Here is a 20,487-nt window from a genome sequence, read left to right as displayed (position 1 = left end):
TTCTATCTGAAAACTCCATTTATCGACTACAACATTTCGTTCTAGTAGAAGCACCCGAAATTGTTCGATTCAAGAAATTTCAATAGCACAGTTATTTGAATCTGAAGTGTGACCAACGGACCGACCGACCGACTGATCCTCATGTAGAGGTTCGAGGACACATCGTTAGAAAAGATAAAGATTGGTTTATTTCTATTTACTTAGACATAAGGTCGATTTTTAATGTAAGAAAAATCCAGCTCCTCAAAAAGGGGCACTCTGCATTGTAACGAAAATAAAAATTTGTCTCAGTCTAGATGGATTTCTCCTTCACTGACCGAAGTCTAAGCGTAGCATCGGAACAGATATTACACTTTGCTCCTGGCCAAAAGACCAAGGCATGGAAAGAATGAAATAAAGGATGAAAACGAGACGCTTATGTGGCTTCGTTCGTGTTCGGTAAACTCCGGGTGTTTCCGCCAATCGCTATGACTGGTTTTCGAGGTCGACATTTTTTTGTATTATTTTTTCTGTCTAGGAACGCTGCAATCCCCACTCAACCCTCCATCCTTTCTCTTTCCTTTTTTTTTCCGCTATCGACATTAATAGTTTTTTTTTTTGTTGTTTTTTTGTTTTGTTTTTTCGTTTTTATTTTCTAATAAAAGCAGTCCCGTGCAACTACTGACATTCTTTTCTCTTTTCTTTCTTCTTCTTCTGCCAGCGGGGGAGGGGGAAGAGGAGGGAGTTAGTGCGCCCCCCCCCCATCCTTTGGTTCTCCTTGTGGCCGATACAACAGCTGATTGCAAACTGCTGTCTGGTGCCTTCGCAATATTTTACCGTTCTACGACCCCCCCCCCTCCCGCATGCAATGTGTAGGTGTCTTTTACAACAACAATAATAATAACAACTACTATCGCGACACCTCAAACAACAAGATGCGCACTCGGTGTTTGTTGAAGAAAGACAAGTAACGTAGCCTGTACACACGCACACACGCCGGAATTATACGACTTATTCAAGTCCAATGGAAACTACCTAATTCTATATATAATTTTTTTTTCTTTTTTGTCCCCCCCCTTTTTTTTTTTTTCTTTTCGGTGTAAAAGTATAATATACAACGTCTTTTTTGTAAATGTTTTAAATATACAACGAATGAATTTAAACAGTAGCCATAAAAAAAAAAGTTCCTTCTTTAAAAGGGGTGGAAGAATTTCAAATTTCGCAATTAGCCTGATGAATTCCTTTGGTGGCACGAAACGCGTTTCCGTACAGCACGCTTGCTATAAGCACATTTGCATCAACTACTAAGTTCTACTCGTGTACTGAGCACCGCACCGTTGTAGTAGATACTGACACAGGAATTATATACGCAATATAAGTGTCACACACACACACGAACATTCTCAAGAACATTCAGAAAATTTTCAGTTAACTATAACGATCAATCAGTCAATCACGAACTTGAAAATATCAGTAGCTCAATAGTTAATCGTACAGAGCTATGAAAGGTAAAACGGGAAAGATCCGTTTCTCAATAATCCAGGCCTGACTTTATGAATGAAATTGTTATTATTTTAATCTGCAGTCGTTTGACATTTTTGTGTTATGTGCGTGCTTGCTGGGTGTTGTTCGGGGTAGCAGTAGAAGTACCCGTAATTCTAACTTGTAGCAATCGTAACATATATTGTTGTTGTCGTTTAGTAGTGACGAAGCAAGTAGAACTGCGATGAGATTACAGATACACTAGGCCAGAGATTTGCTCCTTATTTCGTGTCCCTTATTTATTTTGAGAGGGAAACAAAAAGATACGGAGAAGAAAATCTCGCCTTATTACCATGAAAATCTCTTTAAAACATGTTCATTTTTATAACGAGGGCCAGGAAATCTCGATGCAGAAGACCGTGGATTTATTAATATATTAGGTGTTTGGTTCACATACCCGGCGTTACTCGGGAGCCGTTTTATACTTTTATTTCACTCAGTGGAATAGCCCCCTTTATTTTTCCTTCGATTAATTAATCGATTTTTCTTCCCTTTTTAATTAAAAAAAAAAAAAAAAAACGTTTATACGTATTTATACGCATATAAACAAATGCACGGAAAAAAAGGTACAAAAATATGAAGAGACAAGAAAGCTTGCCGGGTTTCGTTTTTAAATAAATTATTAAATAATTATTTTTTGATATATTAAAATTAAATTTATTCGTCACATTTTTCTTTCTAAATAAATTATCAATCGATTTTATGTTTTTATTTCTAATTTTTTACTAATCGCGCTATTTAAATACGTACACACCCACATATTTGGTCATATAATTTTATAAATAACTTAAACTATTTCAAACTGAAACTACTGCTTTTCTTGCAAATAAATCTTTATTTTGAAACCACTTAATTCTTTCGGAATCTTCCTGGTAAACCACCTGCTTTCTCTCTATCTCTGCCGATTTATTTCATATTATTTATATGTATTATTAATTTTCCATCGTATATCGCCTATATATATATATATATATATATATATATATATATATATATAATAAATTCGGCTTCTATCTTCTCCGTCGTCCGTCCGGCGTTTTTTTTTTTTGTTTTGTTTTTTGGGTTTTTTTTTTTTCGACCGTCCGTCTTTCCTTTTACTTTCCCACCGATTTTCCCCCCTACGCGAGGTTTCCCCTCATTGACAACTCCGGGCCACAACGACGACGGGCACCTTGCAGGAATCGTCATCATGTCTCAGCCCATGCTTCGTCGTTTCCCGAACATGATAAAGGACAATCGAGTCAAATTGACGACGACAACAACAACAACACCGGCACCGGCGACAACAACAAAACCAGAGAAAGTAAGTGTCGACTCCAAATTTATGCTTCAGTTTTTTTTTTTTTTTTTTTTTTTTTTTTTTTTTTTTTTCTTCGTGTCGCGGAAGTTTCTTGTATGAGATTTTATATTATTTGGAGTGACAATTCAGAATCTTAACTCATTGTCCTAAGGGAGGTAATTCTATTTTACTAGAGTAGGTAAAAAAGGTTACTTCATTTAGAACAATGATCTACGCTTCCGAATTGCGTTTTGAGTTAAGTTGGTGCGTATTTAGTATTATACTTTATTAAAAAAAAACAAATAAAAATTTATGTACGTACTTATCACGGAACGAAGATGGGTATATTTTTTACGAGAGTATCCAGCGTAGTATACACACTCCCGACCTCCCCATGATAAGAACGGCTTTCGGGATAAACACCCAACCTCGAAATCCGTTTATAACAAGGAGTGTTTATACTACGCTAAGTACACTCGTAAAAAAAAAAAAAAAAAAAATACCAATCAAATTTTATGACTACGCGAGATGTAGGATTGTTGATCGGCCATGTTTTTAAAATTCAACGTAAAAGTGAGACAATTCAATTCGAACTATCGATATCAAAATCAGCCTTCTAATGGATACGTTTAGTATTTAAATCGCTAAAACTTTAAGTTTTCTAAGTTAAAAAAAAACTTCATTAATTTATGCAATTTTTGGAATGACATGCATTACATCATAAATCATATTTCTGTGCATTTTTATTTTTTATTTATTTATTTTTTACAAGGTGATCACCACTTATCAAGGCCCGGAAGCCACTCGGGGATAAGGGTTATTGCATGTACAGTACGTTAGTGTGGGGATTTAATAAAAGTGTCTACTTAAGGGGGCGGTTCATCAGGAATTTGTTTACGTTGGACTTGAAGCCATCCAGGTTGTAGTCAGGTGGGAAGCAGGCAGACGGAACAGAGTTCCACAAGCGTGCAGTTCTAAGAAAGAAGCTTTGTTCATGGAATCTACGTTTTGATTACGGCACAGATAAAGAGTGGGGAAAATTTTTGACAGTGGTTTCAGCTAGACGAGTGTTTTTCATAAAAGATTGGCGAGGGGGGACTAGAGATTGGAGCTCAGACGAGCCCCTGCCATGGAAATAACGATAAAACAAGGATAGGCTCGCAACGTCTCTTCTCTGGGAGAGAGGTTGCAGGGAAGAGAAAAAGGCATCCCCCACTAAGCCACGAAGTCTATTTTGTACTCTGTCAAGGCAGGAGAGGCTGTTTTTAGTTTAGCAGCTCCTGCCCAGATATGGCAGCAGTACTCCATCCTTGGACGTACTTGGCTTTTATATAGATAGAGAATTGCATCAGTAGCGAGATATCTTCTGGAGAGGTAGAAGGATCCCACCATCTTTCCAGCGACCTTTGCAACAGACTTGATGTACGTGTTCCATTTCAGATCAGGAGTAAAGGTCAAGCCCAGAAGTTTGTCAAAACATAGGGCTTCTCCTAGATGAGAGCCATCCATTTCAATTGATGCCAGATGAGGATCAGAGCGTTGATGATGTAAAGATAGGAGCTTGGTTTTCGATGCATTAAAGGTAACCAGCCACATCTTCCCCCACTGAACCACGTGCTCGAGATCAGAGGAGAGAGAATCTGAGAACTTTGTCATTTACAGCCTTTGATGTGTTGCCGTAGATGGTAATGTCATCAGCATAGATGTTAATGAATGATTTAAGTATGTGTTTAGGGAGATCATTGATGTAGATCAAGAAGAGAGTTGGGCCCAGGATGGACCCCTGAGGGACTCCAGCATTTATATTGCAGGCCTCCGATTTTTGTCCATCTACCACTACTCTTATGAGCCTATCGGAGAGAAATGATTTAATGATTGAGAAAACATTTCCAGTCATACCGTAGCTGGAAATCTTGTGAAGTAGACCCTTATGCCATACCTTGTCGAAGGCCTTTGATATGTCAAGAGCAATTGCCCTAGAAAGGAAGCCTTTGTAGAGAGATTCACTAATCCTGTGAGATATAACCGTTAGCACATCTGCTGTAGATCTTGCAGAACGGAAACCATATTGCGTGTCACCAAGGTTATTTCTGCTGAGGTGGTTGACTATTTCTCTATTTAATATGGATTCCAGCAACTTACTCATGACACACAGGAAACTTATTGATCTGTACTGAGAGGGAGATGACTTGATCACCTGAATTCTTAAATACAGAGCATACTGATGAGGTTTTCCAGGGTGTTGGAAAGCACTTCTCCTTAAGGCAACACTTAAACAGTTCCGTAAGTATGGGAGCAAGTTCTGGTTGAAGCTTTTTTAACACTATAATTGGGATGCCGTCAGGGCTTTACTGGAATCTAGGTTCTTGATTAGCTTGGCGACCTCATGCACAGATATTTGTATGTTACCTAGCGTATTCTGTGTTATAGGAGGAAATATGGGGAGTTGATGGCCTTCATCGCATAGGGTAGAATTAGCTGCAAAGTTCTTGGCAAATAGTTTGGCCTTGTCTGAAGCTGACGAGATGACCTCTGGTCCATTGATAATGGTTGCGATAAAACGCACACTTCTGTTCAGGATCCTATTTGTTATTTGCCAAAACTGGTGGGAACCAAGCTGCTGATCAGCTACTTTGAATTTAACGGACTGAGCATATCGCTCTCTTGCATTTTTTATTACTCTTTTACAGTGGTTGCTGGCGTTCCTGAAAGCAGCTTTAGTCACAGTGCATCTATTACGTTGGTAGCTATGGAAAAAGTGATTTCTCACGTGTAATGCTAAATAAGCGTTATATATATATATATATATATATATATATATATATATAGCCCCAATTTTTTTGTGGGGAGAGGGGGTGTTGTTTTTTGGTGTTTTTGTTTTTTGTTTTTTCTCAAGATATTGCTGACTGCTTCACAATGAATGCCCTGGAAAAGTCACTTCTGATTACTATTTCCCAGTTAAAATATTCTGTTATTCTAATCTTAAAACTGGTAAACATTGACATTGATCAGAAGGAACTTTTCGAGAACATTCATTGCAAAGTAGAATTTATGGTTGGGGATCAGTTTTGCATATACATTTAGCGTACCCCTCCCCTATTTCCATTACGTTTTAGGACAGTTAACCACTTTTCTATGAGTTTTGTTGGGAGTATGGGATCTACGTGTGGTTTTCAGATCTTATCACTCTGAATTAGGGTTAAGGAAGCGTTTAAGTCATTTTTGCTCGGGCTTAATTTTAGTGGCGAAAAATCCGTAAAAAAATACAAAATTGATCTCCTGCTATAAATTCTAAAATTGTCGTTCTTCTTTTTGCCAAAATGTTCAAGGTCTTCAAACGTAGTTGCCTAAAAAAGTAAAATATCATTAGTGGAAGGTATTAGTCTATAAGGCGACCTTACTTGAATTAACTTATTTTATTTGGAAGGGGGTTGTTCTAAAAAAAAATCGTAAAATTGATTTCATTTTGTGAGAAAGAGACTGTCTCTAAGGTTTTATAGCTTTTTTTTTTTTTTAACTATTTATATATTACGTAATCTATTTATCTATTTCGGAATTCTTTTAGATGGAGATTGAGAATTTGTATTGCTTTAATCGGTACTTCTACAGTTTATCGGCGAAAATGGAGACGCCATTTTTAGGGGTCACCTGTCGTTAAAATGAGAGGGAGAAATCAGTATTTTAAACTATGACCGAAGTAGGAAATAAATAACAAAAAAAAAAAAAATATTACAAAATTGTTTTTTTTAATTATATTTTCTTACGCAGATTTTTCAATAAATGTCTGTACAATTATATTTTGATACCTTGTTATTACAATAAACGTTTTGGTTTTCAAATGACGCTTGTTGCCCAGTTTAAACAATTATTAATATGTAATTTTCATTTTCTGTTTTTAATAATACATATATATATATATATATATATGGTTGTGTGCTTCATGAAAAACTTTCCCGTTTTCATTAATTAAATCGAAAGATTTCCAATTAAACAATTACGGATATATGTTCTATTTCACTTTCTTTATTTACTTTTTTTCATAGTTCTTTCCGGAAGTAATTAATATCTAGTTTAATTTTTTTGTTATTTATTTCGTACTTCGGTTATGATTTAAAATACTGATTTTCTCCCTCTGGTTCTAATGACAGGTGCCCGAAAAAAATGGCGTCTCCATTTTCGGCGATAAACTGTAGAAGTACCCTTTATTCGGTTGATGTCAATATTCTTTCCAACCGCATAAAAAAACTTTACAATGATAACTTTTATAGGTTTTCATAAGTGCGGAGAATCATTTAAAGTGGTCAGAGGAATAGTTTTTTTTATGATATGAAGAAACCACTTTTACAGGAAGTGGGATCACTTTTCTATGTAAATTCAACGTAAAATGAACCCCCACTTTCTGACCACCTAGTGATAATTTTTATTTTTTTTTATTTTTTTGCAAACAAGTAGTTTTCCGGATATCAGCAATATAATTCTTGATCAGTCAGTCAGTGGTGGCCATTTCTGTACGCACAAGCGCGCATATATAACTATTTGTTTGCGGAAAATCTAAATGTGATATTCGTCTTCAGCATACCCGAAAACCTTCGTAGTCATCATTTTAAAGGCGATTGTTAAGGTGGAAAGTAAAAAAAAAATTACCAAAAATGTTTTCAGGCAGTGCAAAAATAACAAAATTATCACTAGGTGGTCAAAAAGTAGGTGCTCGTTTTATGTTAAATTTATATAGAAAAGTAATGGAGTTTTGAAAAAGTAATTTCTTCATATCACGCAGACTATTTATCTGCTCCACTTTTGAATGTTATATTCGTTTTCAGCATCCCCGAAAACCATTAAAAGTCGTCATTGTAAAAGTTTTTTTGGAGTTAGAAAGCATCTTGACATTGACCTTTTCTGCCGATTACTATTCTCCACTTGAATATATTTATGTTTCGGTCAATGTGACCTCCGATCTTTCGAATGTATCTTTCGGAATTTTGGCACGTTCTAGTGGAATTTGAAAATAATCTGGATAGAATTTCGAACAAGAAAGTTTCAAATTTCGAAAAGATGCACCCGAAGAAGGCCACAGATTGTATCGGCCGAATCGTTGTCAGCATAACAAAGGCGAGAGTATCTTTATTTATTTATTTACTACTTGCCCCAGCGTAGTATAAACATCCATCCCATGTTAAGAACGGCTTTCGGAATAAACACCCCCCCCCAACCTCCCCGTGTTAAGAACGGTTTTCGAGGTTGGGGGATGTTTATTCCGAAAGCCGTTCTTAACATGAGGAGGTTGGGGTGTTTATAATACGTTGGGGCACGTCGTAAAAATTTACCAAGACGACGACAATTTGAATGATTTATTTGAAATACACTACCTAACAAATAATTCCCTTTTTTTTTGGGGGGGGGCTCTAGTTTATCAGTGCTTATTCAAATTGGCACGTATGGTGGCAATTAAAGGTAGAAAATACAGAAAAGTCTGTACGATGTACGCACTCGTTACAGAGCGAAGAAGATGTCATATTCCAAAAATACTGTAATTCGATCTCGTAGATACAAGAGTAACGTATCTTGCCTTTGTTTTCTTGGCCTTTTGGCTAAATGAAATGAACGACGGTAAATTTTTACATTAGGTCCACACTCCACCTCCACAATTTTCTTTAAAATGACGTAGTAGGTTTTTGACTATGCTTAATACGAAAATCTCATTTAAATTTTGTAGAGACAAGTAGTTTTCGCGATATGCTCTGTAATTCAGTGGCCACCATGTTTGTACCCGCGTGCCAACTCACCGTTCGCATTCGAAATATCGACTTTTGTATGTTTTCAGATATGCTGACAACGAATATCAGTTAAATTTGGAGGAAATACCCCCCCATGGGATATTTATTCCGAAAGCCGTTTTTAACAGGGGGGGTATTCTGAAAGCCGTTAACATAGGGAGGTCGGGGGGGGGTTATTCCGAAAGCCGTTCTTAACATGAAATTACTCGAGGAAGTGAAAGTCGTAATTGTTTTGTTTTACACGCATGCACATTACTAATTTCTCGCTTGTGAAATTATTTCCGCTAGGTGGCAGTGTTGGTCGCAGAGATTTGTTTATCGCGCGCGTTTACAAACATGGCCGCGAGTGAATTACAGTGCATAATTAGGTGTATCATAATTTTTGTAGGAATTTTTTTACACCCCTAACACGAAACTGCAAATAAAATATAAAAAACTCGTAATTTCTGTTTTAAAGGTGGATTGTTTATTTCCTTTATGGATTATACTTCCAAAATAAACTATTAAAGTTGTATAAAAAGTAATAGAAATATTTTTAAAAAACAGTAATGAAATTAATTGAATGTTACGAGTTCAGTATTTTTCAATTTTTAAACTTTAAAAATCTATCAATTTTTCTATTGATTCAATTTTTACGATATTTTCAGGGTCAATGTGAAAGTTTATGCTCTTTCCAATAAACCGAATATAATATTTTAGACAAACGTTGTTTTTTTTTTTTAATTCACGCCCCCCCCCCATTTTGAAATGTCTATTAAAAAGTAAATAATTAATTTATCTACCAAAGTTTTATATATCACAAATTGAAGATAAAAGATCAATAAATAATATATTCAATTTTTTTTTTTAAAGTAGTGTTTTTTAGAAATTTACCTGTAAAGCCCGAAGTTTAAAACCTTTAAAAAAAAAAAAAATGTTTGTTTTTTTTTTTTTATGAAACCTTGGTCCTTGCTCCTTTAATTGAAAAAAAAAATTTTTAGGGCTTGAATTACATTTTTCGAGGAGTTATAAGCTTCGAAAGATAGCGAGTGGAATTATTCAATAGTTTTCACAAAATTTCTGACACTGCTAGTGCAGTGCATAATACAGGTCTTTATATCTTGAAAACTATTTGTCTCTGCAAAATTTAAATGAGATTTTCTTATTCAGCATAGTCGAAAACCTATAGGGGTCGTCATTTTAAAGAAAATTGTGGAGGTGGGCCTAATGTAAAAAAAAAAAAAAAAAATACCCAAACGACTTTTTATATAATTTTCTGTTTACAAATTGATTTTATTGTATGTAGTAAAACAATTTTTGGTCGACCTAGACGAGAGGATCCAAAATGGCCGACCAGGACTGAGATATGACACGTGCCGTTGTTTCCTTAATAAATTATTTCAGTTAGGAAGAAATATCTCATGTATTAATAAATGTTAAATAATAATGAAACCTTACCAAAACAAAACGAAGTAAAAAAAAAAAAAAAATATCTGACAATTCATCGGCTCTAACTGAAATAATTTATTAAGGAAACAACGGCACGTGTCATATCTCAGTCCTGGTCGGCCATTTTGGATCCTCTCGTCTAGGTCGACCCAATTTTTTATAAATAAATAAAACACTCTCTCACACACACACACACACACACACACACACACACACACACACACACATAATATGATTTGGGAATCACAAGTAGGACAAGCCTTGGTGTGTTTGAGAGGTATTATGGTGAATGAGAACTTTCGCTAGGATCCATCAGCAGAAACAACAAGGAAGGCACAATGACGAAGAGGACCATAGACACACACCCCTCCTAATTTTGGAGTGGCCTTGTGCCTAATTTTCTGTTTTTCTGTTTTGTTTTCAACATTTCAAGAGAATAAAATATATATAACACAAAGTGTAGTATCTGTTCTGATACTAAACTTCATCTTTTCTGTCCTCGATCAATGAAGCAGAAATCCTTCTAAACTGAAGCATTAAATTTGTTCCTCTCCAGAATGTTCCTTTTTTGGGGGGGAGCTGGATTTTACCCCACATTAAAAAGCGACATTGTGTCTAACTTTGCCCTCGTGGGGAGGCAAATAAACAAGAACATTGATTTGTTATATAGGCGGATGAGCTTCTTGTCCTTCTCTCTCTAGATTTTTTGTCTTTTCAAATTTTTTTTCAGTGGATTATTATCGAATGTACACTAGTCTACCAGTGTGTGTGTGTGTGTGTGTGTGTGTGTGTGTGTGTGTGTGTGTGTGTGCATATATATATATATATATATATATATATATATATATATATATATATAATCAATATTTATTAATAGGGGGTGCTCAGTTTCTAATCCAACGTTCTAGTAAATCGATCACTCATTTTGGAACCACTCGACGTTTGTAGGTAAAATTTCACGAATTTAGCTTTTAAATTTCGCTTTTTAAAATCTCCGAAAAAAAGACTAAACTGATTTAAAAAAAAAAAAAAAAAAAAAAAAAGGGGGGGGGCTAAATTCTCAATTTGACGTCGAGTGGTTCTATAATGGGTGATCGATTAGAAACTGAGCACCCCATATACACGTATTTAAATTGACTTTTTTTTCTTTTTTTTTTTTTTTTTTTTTTATAATCTGATAGACTAGTGTCCATTCAATAATGATCTGCTGAAAAAAGACAAAAATAACAGAATAGAGAGGGGGGGGCAAGATCCTTCAGGTCCGCTGTTAAATATTTGATTTTTTTTTTTTTTTACCCTTTTTCGTTTGTTGGCTAAATACTATCTTTTTTATTTATTTATTTTTTTTTTGCTTGTTAAGATCGTCGAGAAATCGGTTTTTAACAAATATGTTGATTCAAGTAAAAACAATAAACAGTACTTACTTGTAATGTCGAAAATAGTAATATATTAAAAAATTAAGAAAATCCATCGTGTAAAACAACCGCTAACTGTATTTTTAGTAAAAAGTAAAGTTTATCGCTATAAACTTTAAAACAAATAATGTTGGAAGCCATTAAAGTGGCGAAAAGGGATATAAGTATGCCCTCTGTATTCGCAATATTCAAGGTGTTCACATCTAAGAAGATGCAATTTCACCCAATTTTCCGTAAGAATTACGGTACACATATGGAAGCGGTACCCCTTTCTGTAACTTTTTCATTTTTTTTTTTTTTTTTTTTTTCAACGGATTATTATCGAATTTACCAGATTATTAAAAAAAACTTTAAAAAAATCAATAGGCACCGGACCGCGGACCGGACCTATAAGAGAGTTCCCACTCCTTAAAAATGCGTGTTTTACACCTTTAATTTTTTTTTTTTTTTTTTTTTCTTATGGATTTTCATAGATTATAGACTTAAGTATCATAATTGCAGAAAAAATTTTGGAAAAAAAAAATAATAAGGAGGGGTTCATTTTCTCGTTATAACGTTCTACTACATTGCTACCTGACTTACGGTCCATTTCTTTACCGACGTGTCACGTGATTAGAACGTTATAACAAGAAAGTGAACTCCCTTAAGTTATTAACATTTTTTTAAATTTTTTTCAATTTTTTCTGTTAATGATACTTAAATCTGTAATCTATAATCGTCGGAACCTTTTTTATTATTTTAAATGTAAAAAACGCGCATCCCCCCCCCCTGATTCCGTGTTGCTTTACGACTTTGCCACTCAGACTTAGCATCAGTCGTATTATATTTAGTTAACAGCCTTAGAAAACATCTAAAATGGTCTAGAAATACAGAATTTCATATTAAATTTATTATACGAAATTAAGTGAACCCCCATTTCAAATCCCAAAGTTTGTCTTTTCTCTTTTTCCGTCAATGTTTTGAACGTTCATACGTAATCGACTAAAAAAAAGTAAAATCTCATTGTTAGGTGGGGTCGGGTCAAATTGGCTGCTTATCTAGAATTACGCTAAAATAAAATAAATTCTCATGTACCAAATCGTCGTCACGTAACGAAGATGTCATATTCTGAAAATCACGTAAATTTATTAAGCAGTTTTTTTTTTTTTGTTTTTTTGTTTTTTTGTTTTTTTTGTTTTGTTTTTTTAGAAAATTAAATTTTACGATTTCTAGCGCTCAATAATACAATAGCACGGTTCGTAAATTTCAGTAGGCAAATAGTTGTCGGCCTTTGAATTTTAACACCTAAAAAAAAAAAATAAGCATCGGTTTCCTGATGAGTGCGTATATCGTATGATTTGTTTGTATTTTTGTTTTTATAATTGTTTACTTTTAAATAAGCACCTTGGCCTGGAATTTTTTGGTACTGCTACAGTTTATCGCCGAAAATGGAGAGGTTGGGAGGAGTTTATTCCGAAAGCTGTTCTTAAAGTTGAGGGCGTTTATACTACGCTAGGACGGGACACGTAGTAATTAGTTATTTCCGGAAGTAATCATTATCTAGTTTAATTTTTTTTATTTCATGCTTCCGTCATAGTTTAAAATACTGATTTTTTTCTCTCTGATCCTGACGGTAGGTGCCCGAAAAAAAATGGCGTCTCCATTTTCGACGATAAACTGTAGATTTCTCCCTCAAATCAAGAGATTAGATCATTCCTGGAATGACCTATTCCTGTTAATTGCAGTGTAGTGCTTGCTCTGTGCAGTTCTAGGAGGTCCACCTTCCCAGGCTTTGCCTTGTCTTGAAAAGGGGTAAGTTTATTGCTAATTGCCTGAGACGCCGACGGGGTTGCACAAGATCAGAGGGCTAATCTTTAGGACACTGACATTTTCAATCCCATTTTCCAACATGGTATCACCATTCCTAAGGTGGGGAACATTGATAATAAACTGGTGCTTATTCAAATTGTCACTTATAGCGACAATGAAAAGTAAAGAAAAGACAGAAAAGTCTGTATGATATACTGTACTCATTACAGAACGAAGATGTCATATTCCACAAATTACGTAAATTTTTTTTTTTTAACTAAGAAAATAAAAATTTACGATTTTTCTCAATTTTATTACTGAACTATATATTGAACATGAGGCTGATTTTTGACCTTGAAACTTCGATTTGAATTATCTTTTATTTATTTGATCGGATTTCATGTTTGATGAAAGCACTACTTCGCTTAGTCGTAAAATTTGATTTTCTTGAATAAAAAAAAAATTAAGATAGTCGACAAATATATCGTTTTAAGCAAAAACGTTACATACTTGTCATGTCGAAAATAGTAATATATCAAAAAATTACAAAAATTCATAGTATAACAACTTGTAGCAACCCCCCCCCCCCTAATGAACTATACTCTCTGTATCAATGCTTCCCTGTAAGTTCTTCGGCCATAGACTGGCCAATCGACAGGCAGGGCGCATTGATCCTACTGTCCCCAAAAAGAGTGCAGAGAGTATAGTTCATTAGGGGGGGTACCCCACTAAAAACTATTGTTTTTGGTAAAGTCTATCGCTATAGACAAATATTGCAGCCATGAACGAGTAATCTAAAACATTCCTTCCAAATTATGTCCTGTGTGTGAACTCTTTACTGTCTACTTTATAATACCTAAGAAAAATGCGATTTTACCCAATTTTCCAGAAAAATTACTTTTCGTTTGCTGATGACATCACCATCTTTGTGTTGTGCTTCCGAAACGTCAAGGTGGTGACAGAGGTGCTCACATGTTTCAAAATGATGACAGCGTGCAAAAATCAATTGCAGCAAGTCGGTCATTACACTTCTGGCACCTTTCTGCTGGATGGATGGCCTGATTCAAATCCTTGGCATGTTGTTCAGACTGGGTCTCCAGCTTGAGAGGAATTGGTCAAAGGTTGAATATTGATTAACTCTTGGCTTCGAAGGAAACTCTCCTTAAAGGGTAGAGCAGAGGCATACACCACTTACATCTTTCCACCCTTTATCGGTCGGCTGTATTTCTTCTGCCTGCAACAAACCTGAAGGCCCTTGAGAGCTTTTTGTCCTTGCTTCTCTACGACACCAAGATACATTGGGTTTGCAAGTAAGTCTGTATTCAATGTCCATGTGAGGGAGGCTTGGAGATGCCCGACTTGCCATGCCAAGAGATTGGACTTCCTGAGTTGAACCTTGACTGAAGAATTTGCATGGAACCTCGCTGTTGATGGCGCCTTTCACAACCTCATCCTCAACCATTCAGTCTAGAATAGGTGTAGGTCAAGGGGCAACATGCAGTTCTTAAGAGAATGCCAAACCGTGCTGAAAGGAACTACACAGGGAAGTTGTCAGGGAAGCTACTGGTGACCTACTCTGTGGATGCCTAGGATGACCGAAGAAGATCCGCTCCGAATGGAGTTGGGCACCAGGTTTGATTCTTCTCAACAACTCTGATTTCTCACTCAACTCACCCAGAACGCATTGCCTCTTGATGCCATGCAACACCATGCTGGAATAGTAGGGATACCTGATCTTGCCATGGTTCGTTCAAAGACGAAATGACCAAGCACGCTTTCATTGAATGCCTCAAACTCTAACGGTACTGGGGATATGTAAACGATATAATGACTTGTATCAATCCCGAACATCCTCACCTGCTAAATGTTTCCTATGTTATTGACAAAGTCAGCTCGCTGTTGGAGAGAGAGACAGACGGTGTTTCTCGAAATCCGGGCCATAGTGTGGATGGTGGAGTAGACAAAGAGATTGCATCTTTTGCTGATCAGGATCTGATCGCATTCTTCAAGCATCTGCTGAAGGTCAAGATCAGATGTGATAGAAAGATTACATTCCTGAGTTTGAAAGAAGATGGATAAGAGTAGCAAGCTTCTGTATGAAAAGGGGGAGTCAAGTATGAATATCGTGCACGCGATTCTTGGTCCTTTGGGTAAGATTTTTATTTTTAAGTTTCTAGACTATTAACTATTAGAGTGAATGAGTTCTCCTCTTCTTGGTAATAGAAAGCCTCCAAGATTGCCACTCTCTATTTTTATTTTTTTCATCCCTGGCCTTTACCCCAATTTGTACTCATCAACTTTCCCAACTTCTGCCTTTTTTTTTCTCCCACACTTAGATCCTACTCCCACTTAGAGATTGACTTGCTTGTTTTCGACAAACCAAAACACAGGAGGTGGTCTATTTAGAAACGGTTGGGAGGACCTTGCTTACCAATTTTTTTTGTTTTTGTTTTTTCTCTATTCCCTCGCCAATGAAATGTAATTTTTGTTTTTATCTCAAGTAGGACAGCCCCTGGAATGAATGTGGTATCGTGATGACTGATATATTTCTAGTTAAGAGTAGGATAGACAATTTTAAGTATTTGAGACCAAGGATGACCAACGACACCCATCATCCCCACATTTTTGATTAGCTTTGTGCCTAATTTGTTCAACTTGTAATTTTTTATATTTTGTGCAAATAATATTTCAATGTCGAAGCAAGAAAAAACAAACTTTTTTTTCACACTTGTTATTTTTGTATTTTTGCAATTCACCGGAAAAAAAAAAACTCCCCTTGAAGATTTTCATAGATGTCTTTTTAGATAACTTTTTGTTAATTTTCATTAATTTCGTATATTTTTGTTTAAAAATGAAAGTTAATAATTGGTATTATTTGACCTGCAATACTCATATTGATTGAATATTTTTATATTCAATCGTTTTCTGTCAATCTAACTTCTGACCTTCCTTTTCTTTTTTTTTTTTTTTTTTTTTTCTACTATTTTATGAATGTTTGTCAGACTGGAGACCACACACAAAATTTTGAACTGAACCCTATATTTAATTAATAGGGGTAGGTTCTCATTCTGTCAGCCATATCCATGGAAAAGTATTAATTTTATATTTTCAATCTGTTTTTTTTCTTTTTTTTTCCCCCTTTGTTTTTTTTTTCTTTTAAATATATCTTAGTGGTGCGGATTTGGTATCTGTCTGTCACAAGCCGAAACTATTACTATCCTGTAATGCTCAATTCAGGAGGCGAGTGTTTTGTTGTATTTGTTCTGTTTTTTATACAATCCTCCAAAGCATTACCTCTGCATTTTTGGGGGGTGGGGGTAGTACCTGGTCACATCTCTGCTAATATTGGCAATAAAGCAATGTCTCATATTCACTCATTCAAACCACTGCTCCATATAAATATTATAAAACTGTTTATAAATATAGAGTTCCTCAGCATTTAATTGTTTATGATGTATTTTCTGTTATTTCGGATCCGGTTGATATAAGTAAAGTTTTTGTTGTGTTTTTATATGTCGTGTGATTGTGTCTTTTTTTTTTTTTTTTTTTTTTTTTTTTTTTTACATGGGGGTCACCACTTATCAAGGCCTGAAGGCCACTCAGGGATAAGGCTTATTGCGTGTACAGTAATGAATGAGATAGTATTGTAGTAATCATTAGTACTGGGGGTTTTGATAGTGTCTTACTTAAGGGGGCGGTTTGTCAGGAGTTTGTTTATGTTGGACTTGAAGACGTTCAAGTTGTAGTCAGGTGGGAAACAGGCAAGCGGCAGAGAGTTCCACTGGCGTGCAGTTCTAAAAAAGAAGCTTTGCTCATGGAATCTATGTTTGTATTTAGGCACAGATAAAGAGTGGAGAAAATTATTGACAGTAGTTTCAGCCAGACGGGTGTTTCTCATGAAAGATTGGCGAGGGGGAACGAGGGATTGGAGCTCAGACGAGCACCTGCCATGAAAATAGTGATAAAACAAAGACAGGCTTGCAATGTCTCTTCTGTGGGAGAGAGGTTGCAAGGAAGAGAAAAGGCCCCCCCCCACTAAACCACGAAGTCTATTTTGTACTCTGTCAAGGCAGGATAGGCTGTTTTTAGCAGCTCCTGCCCAGATGTGGCAGCAGTACTACATCCTTGGATGTACTTGGCTTTTATACAGATAGAGAATTGCATCAGTAGTGAGATATTTTCTGGAGCGGTAGAAGGATCCCACCATTTTCCCAGCGTCCCTGGCAACAGATTTGATGTGCGTGTTCCATTTCAGATCAGGAGTAAAGGTCAAACCCGGAAGCTTGTCAAAACATGGAGCCTCTCCAAGACTAGAGACATCCATTTCAATTGATGCCAGATGGGGATCAGAGCGTTGATGATGTAAAGATAGAAGCTTGGTTTTGGATGCATTAAAAGTGACCAGCCACCTCTTCCCCCATTGTACCACGTGTCGTTTTACTAAATGTCTATTGTGTGGGGTTCTTCGCTATCTGAACTCTAAGTTATTGTGGTGCAGTTTTTTTATGTTCCATGATCGTCTAAGTGTTGTATGCGTGTGTCGGACATAACATAAACACATGATGTATTTCGACATACCTCGTCAATTCTTCAACTGCGTCGTTGGTCTTTTGGTCCACCTGGAATTTCATCTGTTCTTGGAGGGAAGCTGGAACCTGTAAACAAAAACGATGGTTGGTTTTATAGTTTTTATTCACTTTCCAGATGCCAATCGCAGAAGACTGAGAAGTGAGTATCTTTGCTTGGATGGTTAATTCTAGTCTACAATTTTGAGGCACGTCAGATCCCTCTCAAGGAAGGGGAGACAACCGTTAATCCATCCGCTCTTAACATCCAAATTCCAACTCTACTCTGTCCAGTCAACCTGAACACATAACAACAAACATGTCCTTCCGGTCAGTTATTTTTAGAGGTTCCAATGCAACTTGTCCATTTTACACGTCAATATGTTTTGACAATTTTTATCAAAATATAGCTTCACAACTCTTCTCTTGGTTACCTCGACAATTAGATATTTAGATTAATAAATACACATAAGTAGATCAACAGACAGATAAATAACAACTATATAACAGTTTGTTAAACATTAATATATTAAAAAATATATAAATATTTCTTTGACATTAATACTGGAGATTAAACTTTAAATTTGGGTTAAGTTGTCAAAATGGCTGCCTCAAGAAAGAAACTTGAGGTAAAGCTGATGGCAAAAAGACTTAGGATTGATTCAACTGTCGCGATATTAGATGGGACTAATGTTTCTGTCTGAAAGAAAATCTAATGTCCTTGATGTAAGACGATGGTAGTTGGACTGCGAAGATCTGGTTGATCAGATATTGGTGCAATGTAAAGATAAGAGCATGCAGCAACATGCAAGGAAGATTTGGTGTTTACAAGAGGAGTCCGGAAGAATCTGGCTAAGTTTGAGGAAAGGGTTTCTGACCAGGGAATGAAAAAGGGATCATGTCAAAAACTCCAATCGTGAAATTTGAGATTGAATTCCTGGTGTTCGAGAACAATTTCTCTTCGGACAAGCTTGAATTCGTGGAAATTCCTGAAATGCTTTGAATTTTATATGTCCATGTTGAAAAACAAAATGAATAAATTGCTATTACTGAAATCCAAACTTAGTGGAAGAGCTTTCTGGCTTGTTTCAAAGTTCAACATTACATTAGAGAATTACGAAAGGTCTCTGAATGTGCTCAAGGACAGATATTTGAATCCTGTTAGTAAAAGGGACAACATTTTTTAAATTCTTCCTTGTCCTGACTATTTAGTGAACCTCGATTGGTTAAAAAAAAAAAAAAAAAAATGATGTAGAACATATCAGCAGATTTAACAAAGTTAGATCGATCCTTCAATGGAGATTTTAAGGAATGTTTTCTGGACAGCTTGTCACTCGTACATTATTTAAAAAAATCCCTGCCAAGATTCGAAAAGAATAAATGCCTTGAAGTAGAAAAGATATCCTTTGATCAAAACCATTGTTGAAAATGTGCCAGAAATTATTAAGTTCATTATGATGGCGCTTGCTTGCCCAAAAAAGTGAGAAAATTGTGTGCCAAAAATGTCCGCCATTTTGCCTGATAGATATCATGGAGCCATGAAGTCTTCAAAGAAATCCTTCCAAAATAAGGAAATTCATCCTAATATAAAACCACTTTTGGAAGTAGGCATAAATCTTGCAAATTTTGTAATAATGATGACCATACAGCAAAGGATTGTTCTAGGTTCCAATTTTACGGTTCAAGACTTAGATCCAGCTCCTTAGCACGATTATGTAAAAACTATTTGTTGTCACAAGAAACTGCAATATTCAAAACATCCGTAAGTAATGTCACCAAGAGTCGCTTGTTTTGTTCTCCAAAAAAAGTTAGATTCGACCTTTCGGGTCGCATTCAGAGTTTGGATATCTGTCCTTATAAGGTAAAGCACCCAGTCCTATTGGGGAAGCGTTACTATAAGGCTTTCATTAAGATTTGCTTAAGATTGGAATTTTGTTTAAAGTCATTTGACAGAAGTGACGTCGGACAAATTTAAGGTACGGATGACCAACACTGTATAAATTTTTTTTTTGAGCAAATATAAAAATCGAAATTTTATTCAGTTTTTATTTGAACTTTTAAAACAAAATTATAACATTTATAATAAAAATATTCATTAACTGTTTTTTTTTTTTTTAATCAAACATCAAACTTTTAATCAAACATTAAGATCAAACATAGAACTGTTATAAAAACAAATTATGAACTGTTTTGTTCGATAATAAACAGTTCATGAATATATTTAAAAAAAAAACAGTTCATGAATATATTTTTAAAAACAAACAGTTCATGAATATATTTAAAAAAAAATTATGAACTGTTTTGTTCGATAATAAACAGTTCATGAATATATTTTTAAAAAAAACAGTTCATGAATATATTTTTTAAAAAAAACAGTTCATGAATATATTTAAAAAAAAATTATGAACTGTTTTGTTCGATAATAAACAGTTCATGAATATATTTTTAAAAAAAACAGTTCATGAATATATTTTAAAAAAAAAACAGTTCATGAATATTTTTAAAAAAAAATTATGAACTGTTTTGTTCGATAATAAACAGTTCATGAATATATTTTAAAAAAAAACAGTTCATGAATATATTTTTTAAAAAAAACAGTTCATGAATATATTTAAAAAAAAATTATGAACTGTTTTGTTCGATAATAAACAGTTCATGAATATATTTTAAAAAAAAACAGTTCATGAATATATTTAAAAAAAAAAACAGTTCATGAA

General features: G+C 35.1%; 1 protein-coding gene across 1 annotated transcript in view; it reads left to right on the top strand.

Annotated features, from left to right (window-relative positions):
- The first annotated feature begins 2,552 nt into the window (after positions 1-2,552).
- Positions 2,553-20,487, top strand: part of LOC145261252 (uncharacterized) — a 70,846-nt gene continuing 52,911 nt past the window's right edge. The window contains exon 1 of the mRNA XM_080119646.1: positions 2,553-2,824. Coding sequence (XP_079975772.1) covers positions 2,711-2,824 — 114 coding nt within the window. The 5' untranslated portion in view covers positions 2,553-2,710. The remainder of the gene's footprint in view (positions 2,825-20,487) is intronic.

The sequence above is a fragment of the Euprymna scolopes genome, chromosome 37 (genome assembly GCF_053919585.1).
Source record: "Euprymna scolopes isolate OS-2025 chromosome 37, ASM5391958v1, whole genome shotgun sequence".
Taxonomy (NCBI): Eukaryota; Metazoa; Mollusca; class Cephalopoda; order Sepiida; family Sepiolidae; genus Euprymna; species Euprymna scolopes.
Note: the sequence above shows the minus strand (reverse complement) of the source record. Positions and strands in the feature narration are given on the sequence as shown.